Source organism: Podarcis liolepis (assembly GCF_965112155.1).
Source record: "Podarcis liolepis genome assembly, chromosome: 8".
Lineage (NCBI taxonomy): Eukaryota > Metazoa > Chordata > Lepidosauria > Squamata > Lacertidae > Podarcis > Podarcis liolepis.
The window spans coordinates 89,247,498-89,268,317 of record NC_139560.1 but is presented as its reverse complement, the minus strand read 5'-3'; the positions used below and the strand labels follow the sequence as shown (position 1 = coordinate 89,268,317).

General features: G+C 44.1%; 2 protein-coding genes across 5 annotated transcripts in view; one reads left to right on the top strand and one right to left on the bottom strand.

The window, feature by feature from the left end:
* LOC310714198 (tigger transposable element-derived protein 1-like) overlaps positions 1–20,820 on the top strand; it is a 222,100-nt gene that overhangs the window by 23,850 nt on the left and 177,430 nt on the right. The window lies entirely within an intron of this gene.
* Positions 195–19,264, bottom strand: MTRF1 (mitochondrial translation release factor 1). Of its 4 annotated transcripts, none has more exons than XM_083519481.1 (10): positions 18,787–19,264; positions 16,529–16,970; positions 14,739–14,830; positions 13,938–14,019; positions 13,463–13,570; positions 13,202–13,374; positions 11,458–11,575; positions 10,098–10,234; positions 9,017–9,115; positions 195–493 (listed from the first exon to the last, which is right to left on the bottom strand). In XM_083519481.1, the coding sequence occupies exons 2-10, from the start codon at positions 16,950–16,952 to the stop codon at positions 371–373; spliced, it is 1,356 nt and encodes a 451-aa protein (XP_083375607.1). In that variant the 5' UTR covers positions 16,953–16,970; positions 18,787–19,264; the 3' UTR covers positions 195–370. The 4 variants fall into 4 exon arrangements, with proteins under 4 accessions (XP_083375607.1, XP_083375608.1, XP_083375606.1 ...); XM_083519482.1 differs by having other exon boundaries at positions 18,791–19,264; XM_083519480.1 differs by having other exon boundaries at positions 16,529–16,966; positions 18,787–18,880.

Here is a 20,820-nt window from a genome sequence, read left to right as displayed (position 1 = left end):
TTGCAGATTATATGGGCTAACACGCTAGCTCTTCCCTGGAAGCTGTGTCTCAACAGCTTGAAAACTGAGTTGCGTCTTCCATGGATATATGTGTGTGTTTGCCAGTCTGATTAGTCAAGCTGCACCCATCCCTTTAAAAATTTTATTTGTATGATTTGCAACTATGGAGCCTGAAATAAAGCACCAGACAAACCTTTGTCTCTGCATGAAGTTCTACATGCTTTTATATGCCATTTGTTTAGGTCACAGTCATAAAGTCAGCGACAGTAATAATGAAATATTAAAATGCAGAACAGCACTCATACTTCTGTGAGGTTTGTTAAATTTTGCAAGCCAATTAAAAGCATTTGCATCCATTACACTTTTCAAGTCAGGAGTCTGCTTGCAGAGATTTTAAATTGTTTTCCAAATGTTCCATCAGAGATTCCATCTCTGCAGCCTCTAAGAGTTTGCCAATTAGTTCATCCAGGAGTCTCTTCCCACTTAAGAATTCCTATTAAAAGATGGAGGGAAATAAAACACGTTACTGTGGACTGAAAGGCTCAACATGAGTTTGGATTACATTAGTAAGCAGCATATGGACATGTATAATGTTCATGGTCTACTTGTGAAGTTGCTTTCGGCCACATTAATTATAACACCCCTTCTATGTCAGATTCAAGTTCTCCTTTGCCTACACTTCCGGAGGCGGCGCGAAACAGCAATGGCGATCCTCCTCAGCTGCTGAAGAGGGGCTCCGCGGAAAAGGGTTGTGCGCTGCGGCACAGCGACGACCCATCCAGAAAAACCACGGGTAGAGTGGGACTCGGCGGGCACCAGGAGCGACCCCAGAAACGTTGAAGGGACCCCGTAAGGAGCCCCGGAACGTGGAAGGGGGAGCGGTGCTGTGAGTTCATCGCTCTTTCCGCGGAAGTGAAGCCGCGCGGCTGCTGCTGATGAGCGCTGTCCTTTCTTTCTGAAATATCAGGCTCCAAACTTCATACTCGTGAGTAAGGACTATAAGAATTTGGTTGGGACTAAAATATTAAAATTCGGCTGAAAGCGGGAGACGAGAAACAGGAAGTCCGTCTCCCGACACTGCTTACAGATCAAAGCAAAGACTCTGCCAAGTGTGAAGCGCTTTGAAAGGGAGTTTAAAAAGAGACTCTTTTCTTCGTGCAAATTGCCAAAGTGTGAATTGGCTAGTTAGAAGGGCAAAGAAATTGACTGGATATGATCTGAAACCCCCCTCTGCTGATTGGATTATAAAAGTGCAAATTCCGAATCTCTGGGCTGCCGGGTTACTAAGAACTGTCAAACTGCGGAAACTGTATCAGATGGAGCAGTTACTTTGAGCGCTGGTGGATACAAGTAAGAAACTGTTACCTGCATCTTTATTGAAACTGTGTTCTATTTGGGGGAAACTTTGCAGCTTTAAAGGGACAAAGAAGGTTCCCCTGTAATATGTTCATTTTTTCCTTTCTTTTTTTCTCTTCTTGGATTGCTGGATTAATGCCGGAAAAAATTCCTTTTCTTTCCTGAGTCACAGGGAAGCTCCCTCTAGTGGATTTGGGATTAATAAATCTCTGGGAACTGCTTTTTTGTTTGGATTATCCTTTTGGTGGTTGTTTACATTCTGAACTGTTTTTCCCATGGGATCTACAATTTGACCTTGACACATAGACAGCTGTGGAATGAGTGGCACAGGGAAAACAAGGGCTGCCAAGTTGAAAGCAAAACAAACCGTACAACAATTGCTACAGTAGTAGATAGGTAGCCGTGTTGGTCTGCCATAGTCAAAATAAAAAATTCCTTCCAGTAGCACCTTAAAGACCAACTAAGTTAGTTCTTGGTATGAGCTTTCGTGTGCATGCACACTTCTTCAGATACACTGTGTATCTGAAGAAGTGTGCATGCACACGAAAGCTCATACCAAGAACTAACTTAGTTGGTCTTTAAGGTGCTACTGGAAGGAATTTTTTATTTTAACAATTGCTACAGACAACATTAAAGGTTCAGCCACGTAGATCATCTGTTCCTACTGTCCCTACTGTTCTGACATTGCAAGAAAGAGAAACTGCTCAGCCAGCTCAAGAGCCAACTTCAGAGGATATGGCTTCAGGAGGGACTGATCCAATTTCTAAACAAATTTTGGAACAGTTGGCAGCTCTAAATACAAAATTTGATCAAGTTACGACTACTATTAATAAACTGACTGAGCAGGTCTCCCAAAATACACAAGCAATTGGGAATCTACAAACAACAACTTTAGAAAATCGCAAATTGGCTGAGCAAGCGAACCAAAAAGCAGAACAAGCTAACAAGAAGGCTGAAGAAGTACAAAAGGAAGTAAGGCCACTATGCAGGCAGATTAATGAACAGCAGGCCTATCTGTCTATGGTGGAATTGAAAAATCGGGAAAATAATCTTAGACTAAGAGCAATTCCAGAACTTGAAGGAGAAGATTTGATTGGTTATCTAACATCAGAACTATCAAAGTTCTGGGGTATAGAAGAAGACAAGGACTTTAAAATTGTTACCGCTTTCAGACTGGGAAGATTGGTGAGAAAAGACAGATCTAGAGATTGCCTGATCATTTTGAGATCTAGGCAAGAAAGAGACAAAATCTTAGGCCTACACTTTAAAAAACCACTGGTGATCCAGGACAAGAAGGCAGAAATCTACAGAGATATTCCGAAACAACTTTTGGACTTAAGAGTTACATATACAGATCTGGCAAGATTACTGAGAAACAACTCAATTCCCTATAGGTGGGAGTTTCCCCAAGGATTATCTTTTAACCTTAAAGGAAAGAAGGTTAAAATTAGAACACCAGAGGACCAGCAAAAGTTTCTACACGACTACGGAGAGGACCTTCAGAAGGGAATAGCAGGGGCTTGGCCGCCACCCCAGTCTGAACCAACACCAGTGCCAGCCCCGGACGAAAAGGAAGACACATCCCTATAGGACTTATAGATTAAACCAGGATGTCTCTGCAGCTTCTTAGTTGGAATATAAATGGCGGGAATTACCCGGAAAAAAGAAGAAGGATCTTTCATATATTGAAAAAAGAACAATTGGACATTATTTGCTTGCAGGAAACACACGTGACTAGGCTCCACAGGAAAGTTTTAATCAACAAAAGACTAGGCCAAGAATTTATCTCATCAGACAAAGTCAAGAAGAGAGGCGTAGTGATCTATGCAAAGGAGAACCTGTCACCGAAATTTTTATTTAAAGATGAACAAGGAAGAATTTTGGCAATTGAAATACAAACACAAGGAGAAAAATTTTTGATATTAGGAATTTATGCACCAAATGAGGGAAAATCAGAATTTTACAAGAAGCTGCATGAGATAATGCTGGACTATTTGGACTATACCAACATCATTATGATGGGAGACATGAATGGGGTGGTCTCTACCTACATGGATAAGTCACAGAACCAAAATTTAACTAAGGATGGCAGACTACCTAAGATGTTCTTCGAACTAACTGACAATATGGATTTGATTGACATTTGGAGGACAAAGAACCCCTTGGGTAAAGAAGGAACATTCTTCTCCGAGGCCCACCTGTCATGGACACGAATCGACCAAATATGGACATCTAGAGGGCTGGCTCCTAAGACTAGAAAAGTGGAAATCTGCCCAAAAACCTGCTCCGACCATAACGCTCTGAAAGTGGAATTGAGACTTACTTCAACCGGTTCCTTCAGATGGAAAATGAATGACACCCTACTAAGAGATCAGGAGATTGTAAAGAAGGCCCAAAAAACTTTAAAAGACTACTTTGAAATTAATCTGAACACTTCGGTGGAAAAGAGAACAATCTGGGACGCAAGCAAGGCAGTAATGAGAGGGTTTCTGATACAACAGAACACAATTAAGAAAAAACTCTGGAATGGAAAAAAGGACAAGATATTAGAGAAGATAAGAGACGGTGAGAAAAAATTGAGATTAAAACCAAAATCTAAAGAGATCCTAAGAGAAATTAAGTTTCACCAAGCACAGTATGCGAAATTGATAAACCAAGAAGTGGAATGGAAAATTAAACAAATGAAACAAAGAACATTTGAATCAGCGAATAAGTGTGGGAAACTGCTAGCATGGCAGTTGAAAAAGAGACAAAAATTTAACTTTGTTACTAATCTAGAGGTTGAAGGGAGAAACATTCAGAAACCAGAAGAAATTAGAAAGTGCTTCCAGAAATATTTTAAAAAGCTTTATACGCAAGGGCCTCAGGAAGTGTCTGAGATAGACCAATTTCTAAAAGTTAATGGTCTACCAAAACTATCTCAGGAGAAGAGAACAATCTTGAACTACAGAATAACACAACAGGAAATCGAGGGTGCCATCCAGAATATGCAACTAGGCAAATCTCCAGGCCCAGATGGACTTACCTCCAAGTACTATAAGACACTAAAAGACTACCTGATACAACCACTAATGGAGGTTTGCAACCAAATTATGGAGGGGAGGAGGGCACCGGAAACGTGGAAAGAAGCTTTCATCACATTGATACCTAAACTGGAAACTGAAAAGACTCAGCTTAAGAACTACCGTCCCATCTCACTCCTAAATGTGGATTACAAAATTTTTGCTGATATTTTGGCAAGTAGACTTAAAAAAGTACTTAATGAAGTAATTCACAAGGACCAGGCAGGCTTTCTCCCAGGTAGACATTTGTTTGATAACACCAGGAACATTATTGATATTTTGGAACTTTTACAAACTAATATTAATACGAAAGCTGTGTTAATTTTCATCGATGCGGAGAAGGCCTTTGACAACATTTCTTGGATGTTTATGAAGAGAAACTTGGAAGGGATGGGAGTGGGACGGGGGTTTGAAAATGGAATAGAAGCAATTTATTCAGAGCAAAAAGCTAAACTGATAGTGAACAATGTGGTGACAGATGAGTTCAAAATTGAAAAAGGGACACGACAGGGGTGCCCTCTATCCCCTCTTTTATTTATTTCAGTCCTGGAGGTGCTATTGAACATGATTAGGGAGGACCGGTTGGTACAAGGAATACAGGTCGGAGTGAAACAATATAAACTGAAAGCTTTTGCAGATGATTTGGTTCTAACATTACAGGAGCCAGAATCTAGTACAAAAAGAGTATTAGAACTGATTCATGAGTTTGGTCGGGTGGCGGGATTTAAGCTGAATAAGCAAAAAACTAAGGTTTTGGGGAAAAACTTGACTTCCTCAGAAATAGATGGGTTTCAGAAGGAGGTAGAACTAAGTGTGGTAAAAAAAGTGAAGTACCTAGGGGTTCATCTGTCTGCTAAAAATTTGAATTTATTTAAAGACAATTATGAAAAATGTTGGTCGGAAATCAAAAAAGATTTGGAAACTTGGTCAAGATTGAAACTTTCCTTGTTGGGTCGAATTGCAGCTATAAAAATGAATGTTTTGCCGAAAATGTTATTTCTGTTTCAAACCCTACAGATTGTGAACAGAGTGGAATGTTTTGGAAAGTGGCAGAAGGATATCTCTAAGTTTGTTTGGCAGGGCAAAAAGCCCCGAATAAAGTTTAAAATACTAACTGATGCAAAAGAAAGAGGGGGGTTTGCCCTGCCAGACTTAAGGTTATATTACGAGGCTGCAGCCTTCTGCTGGTTGAAAGATTGGTTACTTTTAGAGAACACTGATGTCCTAGATCTGGAAGGGTTTGACAACGCTTTTGGTTGGCATGCATATCTGTGGTACGACAAGGCAAAGGTTCATAAAATGTTCAAAAATCATATTGTCAGAAAATCAATATTTATGGTCTAGACAAAATACAAGGACTTATTGGAAGGTAAGACTCCGAGGTGGCTATCACCAGCAGAGGCTAAGGCCTGGAAAAAACCCAATATGGAGGTTGGTTGGCCTAAATATGGGGAAATTATAGAAAAAGTCGGAGAAACTTGGAGGCTGCAGAGTTTTGAAAAATTAAAGAATAAGGTGCAAAATTGGTTTCACTATGCTCAAATTCAAGAGGTTTTTAAGTTGGACAAAAAAATAGGTTTCCAGGTGGAAAAATCGAAACTAGAGACAGAATTGTTAGAACCAAAGACCACTCAGGATGGAACACTCAGGATGAGACAGTCAAATCAGCAATGATAAAATGGGCTCAGGACATTGGGTACAACATTATGTTTGAAGACTGGGAAAGGTTATGGACCACTGGTATGAAATTCACGGCATGTAATGCCTTGAAAGAGAATATTATGAAAATGATATACAGGTGGTACATGACCCCAGTCAAGCTTGCTAAGATATACCATTTGTCTGATAATAAATGTTGGAAATGTAAGGAGGCTGAAGGGACATTCTTTCACCTCTGGTGGACTTGCCCAAAAGTGAGGGCCTTCTGGGAGATGATCTACAATGAGTTAAAAAAGGTGTTTAAGTACACCTTTCCCAAGAAACCAGAGGCCTTCCTCCTGGGCATTGTCGGCCAGAAGGTGTCTAAGAAGGACAGAACTTTTTTTATGTATGCAACGACAGCAGCAAGAATACTTATTGCAAAACATTGGAAGACACAAGATTTGCCCACACTGGAAGAGTGGCAGACGCAATTGATGGACTATATGGAACTGGCTGAAATGACTGGCAGAATTCGAGATTTGGGAGAAGAAACAATGGAAGAGGACTGGGAAATTTAAGGACTATTTACAAAAATATTATAAGTTATATGAATGTTAAGAATTTGCATGATTTGGAAAATCTAGCTTCAGCAACAAGATTCGGTGTTATGGGAAATTAAGTTACAATTATGAGAGACTAAAGTTTAAAGTGATATCACAATTATATTAAGGCAAAAGTAAATTGACAACAAGTATTTTAAACCTAAAACATAACTATTTGAAAGTACAAAGGAATGCATGAAACAAGGTAATAATTTGTTGATTTTTTTATTGTAAAGAATGCAGGGTGAGGGAGATGTGGGGAAGTCCGGTTGGTGATGAAAAAATGTCTTGCAAAGATGGATTTCTTTTCTTTCTTTTTCTTCTTACTGTTACTTCTTTTATATATCTGACTTTATATCTGTATTTGAAAAAAGCAATAAAAATATTTTTTTTTTAAAAAAGTTCTCCTTTGCCTACAAAGCTGTAGCCAAAAATGGCACCACTAACATACATGAGAGAAGTTACTAACAGATTTATGAGAACCTGAAACCTGCAGATTCTGAAAAATTCTTGTGAAAAAATCCCTGAGAGGAAACCACAAAAACTGCTCTGTAAGGACTTGGTGGCCTGGGACACTGGCTGAAAGAGAAGAGAAAAAGCTGGCAACTGAGTGTGAGGGAGAATGGGATGGAGCAGCAGGAAGAGGAGGAAGGAAGAAGATCACAGATATAATAAGACAGAAATAAGCACCTCATTGTCTGTATAGTTCATTTCCTGGCTCACTATTTTAAAGCTGTTTTAAAATGTACCCAGGGACAGAAGAGACCGCTGTCCACATGCATCAATAGAATAAACAAAAGATTTTAGGCATAAGAAACATACTCCAAAGATCCCGAAATGAAGAAAAGCCAAAGCCACAGGCCCCTGAAGACAAGGCATGCTCAGCAGGCATGGAATTGCAGAATCATAGAACAGTAGAGTTTGAAGGGGTCCCAGGGTCCTCTAGTCCAGCCCCCCGACAGGGGGCCATCCCAGCTCTGCTTAAGGTATCGGAAGAAATTAAAATTGAGAAAGGAATCAGGCAAGGGTGCCCACTTTCCCCTCTATTATTTATTGTGGTCCTGGAGGTCTTGCTGAACAGTTTGAGAAAAGAAGAGAAAGTCAAGGGCATTGTAGTGGGTTCAAAACAATATAAACTAAAAGCCTTTGCTGACGATTTGGTTCTAACTTTACAGGATCCAGAGACCAGTGCAGTGAAAGCACTGGAGATGATACAGGAGTATGGGCAGCTGGCTGGTTTTAAATTAAACAAGAACAAAACCAAAGTAATCGATAAAAACTTAGATAAAGATGAAAGAAAAACCCTTATAGAAAAAACAGGCCTAGCATTTATGAAGAAGGTTAAATACTTGGGTGTGAATTTAACAGCTAAGAATTTGAACTTGTATAAAGATAATTATGAGAAAGTATGGAATGAAATAAAAAGAGATTTAGAGATTTGGTCATACTTTCTCCTTGGAATAACAGGTTCTGAACTGCCCAAAAAAGATGTAAAATTATTTTTGTATGCCACAACTGCTGCACGGATTTTATTAGCCAAAAAATGGAAAACACAAGAAATACCAACGGTACAAGAATGGCAGATGAAGATGATGGAGTTTATGGAGCTGGCTGACCTCACCGGGAGAATCCATGACCAGAAAGAAGAGGAACACCAAGAAGACTGGAAGAAATTTAAAGACTATTTGAATAAGTATTGTAATATTAAAGATATGTAACCACTTGAAAAAAACAATTAGGCCTAGGATTAAAATGGAATTAAATTTATAAATAAGAAAATGTATGATAAGGAAAGCTATGTAATATGATTAGGACTGTGATATGGTTTTTTGAAATTCTGACATTGGAAACTGCTACATATAATTACTAAGAAATTCAGATGGAAGAGATTCGAGGAAGTCAAATACTATGTTTATGAAGATGGATGGTACTTAATTTTAATTAATTAAGTGGTAATATGTTGTATGTATCTTTTTTCTCCTATTTTTTGTTTGTTTTTATTATTGTTAATCTTTTCTTTTTTTACTATGTTTATCTACTGAAAATAATAAATATGATTTTTGGGGAAAAATTAAAAACCTCAAAAGAAGGGGCATTCACCACCTCCCCATGAAGGAATGCAATGGCTGGAGCCACGAACAGAAGTGCCCCCCCCCCCGCAACGGACTGTTGCACAGCCTCTTCTGAGTGCCACTGTAAAGGGGAAGAGCTGAAGCTGAATGGTGCAACATGCAAAAGTCCCAGTGAAAAGAGTATTGGGCAACAGGGTTTCCATGCACTGCTGCAGGGTCTTGCATTACTGGAGAAGATGGAGGCTCCAGGCCAACATAGGAGAACCCTTTAAGAGACAAATACCTTGATGTCACGGATTTCATAGGTAACCCTGTGGTCAGTGACTCGGTCTTGGTGGAAGTTATATGTGCGAATTCTCTCTGACTGGGCTCTTGTCCCCAACTGCAAAATAACATTTTGTTTTGTTTCACAATTTAAAAAATGTAATAATTAAAACATTTTTGCTATAGTCTCAATAGCTCAGCATTTATTATTATTGGTCAATGTCTACACATTTTTCAACACTTGAGAATTTATTATGTTTAATTCAATTTATTAGTCACTTGCTACAAAAGGAGACTCCAAGCACAACATAAAATCAGAAAAAGAACAATACATTACAATAAAAGCCATAAAACAACCTATAAAGCCTATTAAAATGTAGTACTTATTTTGTATGCAAAGTGACAATTCAGAATGCAGGTCTTAAAATCTTATTTACTTTTGCATTGTAGCTTTACTGTTTTCAATCTAGGTGCTTTACAATAGATAATTTATTATAATAACCTTATGAGATGAGTTGTAATTATTACAATTGTACAAGTGCAAAATGCATTCAAAGTCGCTCAAAGGCCTTGATCCTTGGGCATCTGCAGCAAGAGGCAGGCACCCTCCCCCAGGCCATAATCCCCCCCCCAATCCTTGGTTTTCATTATTTTAAATAAAACTTTCTAGCGCTTGTAGAACCAAAGCTATAAGGCAAAATATGCAGGTATCTCACGTGTTTTGTGAGAAACTAATTTGGTCCTGCCTTCAGTCAATGTATGAAGTCATAGCAATGACTGAAACTCAGGGAGAGAAATCCAGCTAATTAGACCCCAAAAAAGAAGGCTGCCTAGATTACTGGTTTGCTCACATATTGCAGGCCAACCTTTCCTGGTGAAGTGAATGCTGTCCCACAGAAATCAATTCAGGTATCCTGGATTTTTATTTAAATGTGATTGTCACTGACGAGCTTCAGACCTGCTTTGGGGTGATGTCAGAGGCTGAATCCCAAACCTCCTGCCTACAAACCCCCTGCTTACGGAGTGAGGCCAATTGCAGAGCCCCCCCCCCCCTTTCCACACAGGGAGCACCTAAGGGAAGCAGTGGCCCATCTTCTCACCTGCAGCTTCCTGGCGTTCTGGCTCTGCCTCAGCTCTCTCTCGATGGTCTGCTGGTACAGCTTGTCTCTCAAGGTCCGCAGAGCCGTTTCTCTATTCACTTGCTGAGATCGCTCTTCTTGGCACTCAGTGGTTAACCCTTCAGAATTTTTAGAAAGCTTTCATCAGATAATCCCTGCCTGCATAAGTTTTGGAAATAAGTGACCATGTCTTGCAAATTATTCATGCTAAGCTGACCAGGCAGGGCTACTCCTCCCATTTGGTAAAATGGAAAATCCTGTGCTCCAAGAAACAAAAATGTACACAGACGCTATGAAGTTTAAGTTCCCATCTATAAACTTCTTATTTTATGTATTTTAAAACTATTTTTCTGGCATAATCACAAAAAATATTATCCATGAAAAATTATTTCCAGAAAAACAGAATCAAAGAATCACAGAATTGTAGAGTTGGACGGGACCCAATCCCTTCTAGTCCAGCCCCCTGCAAGGCAGGAATCCCAGCTAAAGCTCCATGACAGATGGCCACCTGACCTCCACTTAAAAACCTCCGAGGAAGGAGAGTCCACCACCTCCCGAGGGAGACTGTTCCACTGTCAAACAGCTCTTACTGTCAGAAAGTTCTTCCTGATGTTTAGTCAGGATCTCCTTTCTTGTAATTTACTATATATTTACATTATAAAAAACAATACATCTAGACAGATCCTTATGCCTTGGTCAATTTTCTCAGGAAGAAAGTCTGAGGAAAGGAGGGAAATAGTGTTGAAGAATCTCCAGCTGGCAGCTTGTTCTGGGCCCTGGAGGTGTTCCACTTTGGCCTATGAGGTTGTTCCCCCCAAACCACAACACACCAGATGTCGTATGTGACATCATGCAAGGGCAGGTGGAGATGCGGCTGGTGGTGCACCGCCTTAAAGTGCGCCCCCAACTGTACCTGGGCAAGAGAGGCTTGGGCAGCGGCAACAAGGCTAGGGATGATCCTTCAGACACTGTATAAGGAGATTTTCAAAAAAGCTTTTGATACAGTCCCTCCCTCAGCAAAAAAACTTAGCAGTCACAGGATAAAGGAGCAGGCCCTCTTATGGATCTGTAACTAGTTAAAGAACAGAAAGCAGAGAATACAAATAGATTATAAATAGATGGTGGTGGTGATGATTTTAATTGTACCCTGCCCATCTGGCTAGTTGCCCCATCCACTCCTCTAAGGAGCACTGTCCCCCAGGAATCTGCATCAGTCCTCTTTTTTAGCATAGCCACAGAAGACAGCCTGCGTATCACAAATTGAATACTGGTTCCTATATATTTGATGTGCATGTTTCTGTGAAAAGGGGAGCAAAGATAAAACAAACTATACAAGGGTTACCTGTGGGAATGTGTACAATTCTAACAGCACTGTCTGTTGTATTGACATGCTGTCCTCCTGCCCCTTTGGCTCGAAATGTATCTATACGCAAATCTCTTGGATCTATTTTAACTGTCACCTAGAGAGAGAGAGAGAGAGAGAGAGAACATTTTACTATCTTACACGGAATTTTATGGGGAAAGCCTGTGTCCATCCCCCAAAGGTGTTTGTGTGTGTGTTTTTCCCCCTTCACCCTATTCAGAGAATCAGAAGAACTGCCAAAGAAGCCATGTTGGGGCTGCATGCATTTTTTTTAATCCCTTTTTTGTTTTTGTTTGGTATGGTTATGTTTGGTTGAGGAGAAGTATCTTCTTCATCAGGGAGGGGAAGCTGTGGCTTGTGAGTTAAACCTGGCTGGCCAGACCTCTCCATTTTGCCTGCCAGGCCGTCTGGCGGAAGCCATGCCCACCCACCCTTTAAGGAGCTTAAAGGGATTGGCCAATTTTGTTCCTTCAATGGAGCAAGGCTTGAGTGCAGCATTTTCCTTTGCTGGAGAAGAGAGGAGACTGCCCCCCACTCACCAGTGCTGCTCTTTAATGCAGCCGCCCCCCGACCCTATCAGCCTCCAAAATGGGAAGTTGGGAGAAGCCACACAGAGCAGTTGCAGAACTCAGCTTAGCCGCACGCCCCTCTTCCTTTCTGGGGACAGCACACACTGTCAAAGCAAGCAGCACCTCTCCTCCACCCCACAAGCATGGAGGTCCATGGCGAAGCTTTGACTTCTGGGTCACCCTCCCTAATGTTTGGGAAAGGGGATGCTAGCCTTGGCCGAGAGTGCTTTCAAAGTAGCACCTGGTGATAGGAGTCGTAGCGCACTCTGTGCTGCTCTTTGAAGCAGCCCCACAGTGCTCAGCCCTAGGCACCACGGACCTCCTCCCACATCAGCTAAGGGGAATTTCCTGCAGGAACAACTGAACTTGTTCAATTGGGCTGGATTCCCAAATGCACGGCTAAAACGGAGATAAAAACCATTTTTAACCGCATGGTCCTGCCTGCATGGTGCTTTGAAGTCCTGGCTTCGGGATGCCACTTGATTGACAGGTGGGCCTTTGGGAGATCTTTTCAATCTCTTTTTGAATTAACTGCCCTGAACAATTTCGTATCATCAGCAAACTTGGTCACCTCACTGCTCGCTCCTAACTCCAGTTCAACCAGTGTGGCCAATGGCCAGGGACAATGGGAGCTGCAGTACCCCACACCCCTCTGGTTATCCCTTGTGCCTAAGAGAAATGGGAGTAAAGCAAGCTGGCCTGGCCCATGGAGACTGGTGAATAGAATAGAATAGAGTCATAGAGTTGGAAGAGACCACAAGGGCCATCGAGTCCAACCCCCTGCCAAGCAGGAAACACCATCAGAGCACTCCTGACATATGGTTGTCAAGCCTCTGCTTAAAGACCTCCAAAGAAGGAGACTCCACCACACTCCTTGGCAGCAAATTCCACTGTCAAACAGCTCTCACTGTCAGGAAGTTCTTGGTGGGATTGCGCAGCTTGCCCGGAGCTCAGCTTTTCTTCCCTGTGCACCAGAAACCTACTAAAAAGACAGACACATGCACAACATGCCCATCTCCTGGGGCAGTTATGGGCACGGCTATTTCCCCCGGAACATCACGTAAGGTGGTGTTGTGGTTAAGTTAACAAACATTCTACTTAGAAACTAGCATTTATGGAGTTATACCGCAAGAGACACCGACTGAAATGAATACCTCATCTGGCTGAGGGAGGACAATCACGGACATGGTGCCAGTATGGATCCGCTGCATTCTGGAAGATAATCCTGTTTCAGGGATTCGCTGCACTCTGTGAGTCCCTCCTTCATATTTCAAATGCCTGTAGACGTCGTCTCCCAAAATACGAGCAGCAGCATGGTGTAGCCCACCTTTAAATACACATTACAGGTTGGGGAAAGGGGTGAAGGCAATCTTTTAAGTTATCTATGCGACTAGTAGAACAGGCTACAGCCATACCGTAATCCGCTGGAGTGTAGTTCACAGTCTCAAAGGTCCAGCATTTGTAATCAGCGTAATTCCGGTACATGTCAAATACCTCTTTGGTAAATTGCTGACAAATGTCACCTGAAATGCAAGAATTTTCTCTGAATGCTACCGAAATGTCAATATGAGCAGTGCTGTGCAGAATGCTGTCACCATAAGGAGATGAGCAGGCTGAGGGCCACCTAGCCCAGCATCCTGGTCTCACAGGGGCCAACTTGTGGGAAAGCTGTAAGCAGGACTGGAGCCCAAGAGCAGCCCTCTCCCCTCCTGTCATTTCCAGCAACAGGTATTCTGAAGCACTGCCTCTGACTGTGGATCACCACCACCACCACCACTAATAATTTAGCTTCGTTAAATCAATATCTAATATCTAACACAAAACAACTGACAAAAATGGAAAGCCCCACCACTAGGAGGAGGGTGGTTTTTATGTGGCGACTTTGCTGACCTCCAGTTGTCCTGCCAGATGTTACTTCTAACAATACACCACTGTCATCATATTTTTCTCTTGGTATCAAGATCTGGAAAATCTGAAAAATAAAATAGACTTTTAATTCACAAGTACAAAGTGGAAAATATTATCAATGCTGATAATAGCCAGAAAGCAAAGTGGGGGGGGGGGGTTGATATTCAGGAGCAAGTTTACGCTAATGTTTTATGTACAGGAACACATAACCTACTTTTTCATTCACAGTATCATAATGTGAATCAGAAGTTTATGTGTAGGTATAGTTTCTCACAAACTAGGAAGCTTTGTGAAAATATTCAGAACACAGGCTACCACAGTACTACACTGCAGATTTAAATGGTTTTTGCTTCTGATTCTGAAGAGTATCCAGTGTGAGAGGCCAACCCCGCTCTGTATCCTACAGAGAAGCTGGCTCCTTCTTTTCCTGCCCCCTCAGAGGCTGGATGGCTCCAGCCCCAGCCCAGGCCATAGCTGCCCCTCCCCCTCCCCACCTCTCCCTCCCATAGTTAAGCCCAGCACCTGCACAATTGGAAACTGATCCTTGTGAGCACAGCAGCAGCAGCAGCAGCCTGCTATGGAAGGGCTTGCGGGGGGCGGGGACAGTTTCAGCACCGTTTTTCCCTAGAGAAAAACTCCAGGCTGCTGGCCACATTGAGAGATAAATGGGAAGATACAACCTTGTTTTTCCTACACAAGAGTCTAGTGCACACTATTCTCCATACGTATCACCATTCAAACTGATTGCTGGATCAGGAAATCTATCCATGGTCCCCTGCTCACCTTTCGACACAGAGCGCTGATCTTCTGGTCAATAATCTCCTTTTCCTCTAGAGCAAGTTCTAGTAGTGATTTCTCTTCTGGGCTGTTTAGCTCTAGGGATAAGTGGTTGAAGAAGTAAATATTCAGTAATCTTGTTAAAACAAACAGTTTGGGTGCATCTGCCTCATTTAATTTTATTTCACTTTTGTCCTTTGTTGTTCTGCGAACCATCTTGACACAGTTCCTGTAGACATGTGCTACATTCTTCCATCAAGGTCCAGCCTGGACTTAGATGGCAAATTTGCATCCATGCTCATCTAAAGACATTTGAGGCAGTGTGCCATGAAGGACACGGGGAAACCTTGAAATGGAATTATGTAGCATATTTTTCGCTCTATAGGACACACTTTTCCCCTCCTAAAAAGCAAGGGAAAATGTGTGTGCGTCCTATGGAGCGAATGCAGGGGGGAGGCAGGCGGGAAAAGCCCCCAAGAGCTGCACACAAGCTCCGTGCGCTCTTGTGGGCTTTTCCCCAGGAGGGAGAAGGGACTGACTGGCTGCATCAGTCCCTCCTCCCACCTCCCAGAAAAGCCCACAGGAGCCACGTACCCTTTAAAGAGTGCGCGGCTTCTGTGGGAAAAGCAGGAAGGAGGTCTGGGAGAAGTGCACAGGCTGCCTTCAGCCTGTCCGCTGCTCCCAGAGCTGGGGGGGGGGGAATCCTATTTTTTCCCCTGATTTTCCCCTCTGAAAATTAGGTGCGCCCTATGGAGTGAAAAATACGGTAATATCAGAATCCTAAGAAAGCAGGGGTTTTGGCTTCTGCTGAAAATGAAATTGAAGGGGTGTGTAGGTCAACAGGAGAGAGGAGGAACTAAATGAAAACAATAGGCTCTTTCCTTCCCCATAAAAGAGGGTGGTGAAAGCAGACAATATTATTGCCCTAGTCAAATATTTTATCACTGTTTGCTGGGGAAAGGGACAGCAGCTTTTCTGGGCAAGCTACGTATCTTCATGTGGCTCTTCGAACTTTAGGATAGCATCCAGACTTTTTGGTCTCAATGAGCAGGGCAGGTAGTGGTAGCAGGAAGGAGATGAACAAACCTCCAGCCACCACCACTGCTCTACAACCTACTTCTGGGTTTGCAACATTCGGGTTCCAAGTTGTTCGGGAACTAAGCTGTTCGAAAACCGAGGTACCACTGTACCATAGTTATGTTTGGATATCATCATGACAGATCCAAATAGTTACTAGATGGACAAGTAACTAAACAAGTGAGAAAAGTCAAACTATATTTTTTATTAGTTTACACAGATCTGATGAGCCAGTCCGTAACTCTTTCCCTTCCGAGTTGCTTCCTTCCTTGCTCCGTGATTCTTCTTCCCTGCTTCTCTCTCTCTCTCCCTAAACCAGCCCTTTCTCTCTCTGAGGAGCCAGTCAGAGCACACCAAGATTCTCTCTCTCAATCCAGCGATTGACTGGTCGATCGCAATCGATGTGTTGGACATGCCTGCTCTAGGGGATCCTTACCGAGAGATCTCTGTAAACACACTCAAAGAAGTACTTCCTACAGTACTTCCTCAGTGAATCCTGCAAATAGCTGCTGGTCCAAGCACACTGCTTTTAATGAACCCATGAATTTGAGAAGAAAGTGGGAGAGACTTGGAATGGCTTGTAAAGCCAACAGGTGAGGAGAAAGCTACAAAGAGTTGGTGGATGTCAGGGTACAATTGCTCTATTAGATGAAATTTAAGCAAAAGGTCTTGAAGATGGCAGGGGGAGGTGAGCTAAGCAAAACAGCTGCATAACTTACTTGAACAAAGTATCTCCAAATCTTGAAGTTCTTTTTCTGCCTCTTGAATTTCTTTAAATGTCACAGCAAGCGGGAACAGTTCAGCATGTTTCTTGCTCAGAGCTCTTCTTCTGTGTTCTTTTACTGAGCTATCACTGAGCAATTTCTCCATTCTTTGGTATTCTTGGCTTAAAGTCTGTAAATACGTTTGCAGTGCTTCAAGGTTCCAGAATGTTCCTGAGGTCTGGTGATATCTCCTTGGCCAGTTATTAAATGCTACAATAGGGGCAACTGTATTCCACAAATCCCAGCTGTGCTGAAAAGTATTCAGTTTTGTCCGACAAGTAGCTCTCTTAACAAGTAAAGGAAGATGACGCTGCTGGAGTGAGCAGGAACACTGAACACGCAATGTTCTAAAAAAAGGAATTGTTTGGTGAGGTTTCATCTCAGGGTTCTAATCTTTCTGGAATGAAAAAGAAAGAAAGAAAGAAAGAAAGAAAGAAAGAAAGAAAGAAAGAAAGAGACTAGTATTGCTTTCCACTGCTTCACTTATATCAGTTTAACTAAGTGTCTGAACAACACAGTGGTCAGGATCCACCAAACAAATGCCACCCACAGAAGCCCCGCACCAGGGCCGCCAGGTGTGCAGTGGCGCTTTCCTTGCCACTGAATTCAAGTCTATAACTCATACTATAATGCTGAATATCATTGACCACTATAGCAACCCCATGAGATAGGTTATTAATATTTCCATTACATAAATGTGGCATGTTGCCAAAACACAGCCTGAGAAAAAATGGTGGTTCAGTGAAAGTGTAGCCACTTTAATCAAAATAAATTATTGTTAAGGAAAAAATGATTAGTTTTCCATGTTTCTGTTATCATATCCTGTTCTGAGCATGAGCCAACAGGTTGTCTTAACATTAAAAGGTAAAAAAAGTAAAGGACCCCTGGGTGGTTAAGTCCAGTCAAAGGCGACAATGGGGTGTGGCGCTCATCTCGCTTCAGTCCAAGGGAGCCACCGTTTGTCCACAGACAGCTTTCCGGGTCACGTGGCCAGCAGGACTAAACTGCTTCTGGTGCAACGGGACACCGTGACGGAAACCAAAGCGCATGGAAATGCCGTTTACCTTCCGGTCGCAGCAGTACCTACCTACTTGCACTGGTGTGCTTTTGAACTGCTAGGTTGGCAGGAGCTGGGAACATGACATACATAAGCTCGTAGGAAACTGCTCTGACAGGAATGGTTAGCAAATTTTTTACATAACATTTTACATATCTGATGCTGTTGAGCAAAACGTTTAAGATTTAAACACCGTTCAAAGGCTGAGCAATACTGTTCCCTACAGTTCTGAATGATCCTGTAATTTCAGGGAATACCCAAGTTTCCCAGTCAGTAATTTCACTAGCTACTTCCAGCATGGTAGTTGCTTCTGCAAACCGTAAGACAGTCTCTTCTAAGTTTAATTATAAGAAGACAGCTGACCATTGGTACAGACACAAATTCTAGTCTCCAATATCCTGTAAGTCTTTTAGCAAAGCGTCTGGCTCTGGCCCAAGCTGGCCAAGTTGGCAGGTCACAAGTGCTTAGTAGTAGTAGTAGTAAAGGTAAAGGGACCCCTGACCATTAGGTCCAGTTGTGGATGACTTTGAGGTTGTGGCGCTCATCTCACTTTACTGGCCGAGGGAGCCGGCGCACAGCTTCCGGGTCATGTGGCCAGCATTAAGCCGTTTCTGGCGAACCAGAGCAGCGCACGGAAACGCCGTTTACCTTCCTGCCAGAGCAGTACTTGCACTTTTGACATGCTTTTGAACTGCTAGGTTGGCAGGAGCAGGGACTGAGCAACGGGAGCTCACCCCGTAGCGGGGATTCGAACCACCAACCTTCCAACTGGCAAGTCCTAGGCTCTGTGCTTTAACCCACAGCGCCACCCGCGTCCCGAGGAGGAGGAGGAGGAGGAGGAGGAGTAGTAGTAGTAGTAGTACTAGTACTATACAAATACTGCTACTACTATTATTATATAGTAGTAGTAGCAGAGTAGCCAGGGAATAGGACTGCAGGTCCGCCCTTCCTAGAGCATCATCTTGTGCACAGGAGGCTCTGTAAATCTGAGGCGGAATTCTAAGGCAGAGCTGCAGCTTCGGCCCGGCGCTCCCACATCCAGCTGCAAGGGGAGCTGATGGGGAAATGAGGCAGCCATTTGCCAGGGGAAGAAGGAAGGGGGCAGAACGGCGCCTCCTCCCAGAAGGCCGGGCGCCGCTTCCGGGGCCCCTCTTACTTGCCTCCGCTTCCCTGGCTCCGAGGTGGTCGGAGGGGGCAGCGCGGACCCCCCTCGCCTCCTGCCGGGGCGGCCCTTCCTTCGCCTCGCGCGCGCCTCTTCCTCTCGGGCGAGTGCAGGATGAGGCCTGAGAGAGGGACACCCCCCCTCCCCGCGCGCGCGCCTTTCCGCTTCCGCGGCCTCCGCCCTCTCCTCAGCCTCGGCCGCTGCTCCTCCGCCGCTCGCAGGCCGCAAGGGCGCTTCGGGGGGGCGGGGCCGGCCTGGGGGCGGGAGGAGCGGGCCGGCGAGGGAGCTGAGGGCCGCCCGGCCCGCGGAGAGCAGCCTCTTCAAGGGGGCGCCTGGGGGGCAGCCCCCTCGCCGCCTTCCTCTCCCCCCCCCGCGCCCTGCGCTGCCAGGGGCCGATCACGGGGGCCTTTGGTTCCTGCCTTGAGCTCGCCTCCTGCCCTTCCTGCCGAGGCCTCATCCTGCTCGCTCCCCTTTCTGCAGGGGTGGGGAATCCTTTTATTCTGGCAGGCTGGATCCTGTGGACTCCTGCCCTCGACAGGCCACTTGGACATCAACCTTATAGGTTAGGCTGAAAGAGCCACTGCCTGAGGTTACTCAGTGAGTTTTGTGGTGGAGTGGGAATTTGAACCCAGGTTTTCCCAGTGATACTCAGATACACAAGCCACTACATTACCTTGTCAACTCTAAAACTAAAGAGGTGTATTTCAATCCTTCAGTTACTGATAGTAATTTGCTCCTATAGAATGACTCTTCAGTCTGTGCAGAATTTATTTCTTTAGAGGTTTTTGGTTGTTTTTTTTAGCAGGGGTAGAAATCTCCAGCCTGTGAGCCTAGTTAGCCCTCCAAGCCTCAGAGGTTTGCTCCCTGGGTTTTGTCTTTCCTGGGCCTGATGTGCCGTATTTTTCGCTCTATAAGACACACTTTTCCCCTCCTAAAAAGTAAGGGGAAATGTGTGTGCATCTTATGGAGCAAATGCAGGCTATCGTTGAATGCAGGCTATTGTGCGCACCGATCCCTCTTGCTCTCCTGGCTTCAGGGATAGCTGCACAAACCTCCTAAGCGCAGTGGGAGCACTCCTCCCACTGTGCTCAGGAGGCTTCACATTGCTTTCGCTGGGGAGGTGCTCCGCAGCTTTCCCTCTCTGCGCAGCGCCCCTTCAGCAAAGCGGCAGGAGAAATGGAAGGGGCTCCGTTTCTCCTGCCGCTTCACTGAAGGGGCGCTGAGCAGAGAGGGAGAAAATATTTTTTTCTTGTTCTCCTCTAAAACAAGGTGCGTCTTATGGTCGGGTGCGCCTTATAGAGCGAAAAATACATGGCGCTGAGCACAGGAAAGTCCAAGCCTCAGATAAAGGAAGAATTCTGAGCACCCAGAAAGCATGCTTCTGATTCTTCCTTTGCAGGTGCTTCTTGAACTTTGAGTTACTTGATATTCTGTGATGTCAGGGGATGGAAAGGCAGTTGAGGCCACCCACCTGCCCACGTGCTCTGCGGAGCCTGGACCAGTTCTGGATCTGCCCATAGGGACTTCCCACCCCTGACCTACAGCCGACTTTTCAGGGTACAAAACTCAAAGGGACTCACGAACAACATCAATGCACATTAAAACATACCCAGATTACTAAACCGGGGGGGGGGGGGAATCCCTTCCCCACAGGGCCCTTGGCAGTCAGTAGCCCTGCAGCAGAGAACACCTTCCAGCTGGAGCAGCAGAAGCCATGCTCCTGGTGTCTCCTGGCCTGCTTGGCCGGCTCTCCTGGCTTTCTGTTCACAGAGCAGTTGTCAAAAACTTCCTGCATATCATGCAGCTTATTGTAATCTGACATGCAACTGCTTCATCTTCTCAGCTGCTTAAAGGTAAAGGTACCCCTGCCCGTACGGGCCAGTTGTGTCCGACTCTAGGGTTGCGTGCTCATCTCACTTAAGAGGCCGGGAGCCAGCACTGTCCGAGGACACTTCCGGGTCACGTGGCCAGTGTGACGCCTCATTGAATTTGAGTCATTCTGCAGAAAGGCAGGTAGCAAAAACAAAA

Excerpts from the sequence above, each read along its gene's own strand:
- MTRF1 (XM_083519481.1), bottom strand. The coding sequence starts at position 16,952 with ATGAAACCTCACCAAACAATTCCTTTTTTTAGAACATTGCGTGTTCAG. Across the intron at positions 11,576-13,201 it reads TCCTCCCTCAGCCAGATGAG|GTGACAGTTAAAATAGATCC; the intron begins GTATTCATTTCA and ends CTCTCTCTCTAG. Across the intron at positions 10,235-11,457 it reads AATTGTACACATTCCCACAG|GGTTAACCACTGAGTGCCAA; the intron begins GTAACCCTTGTA and ends AAAATTCTGAAG.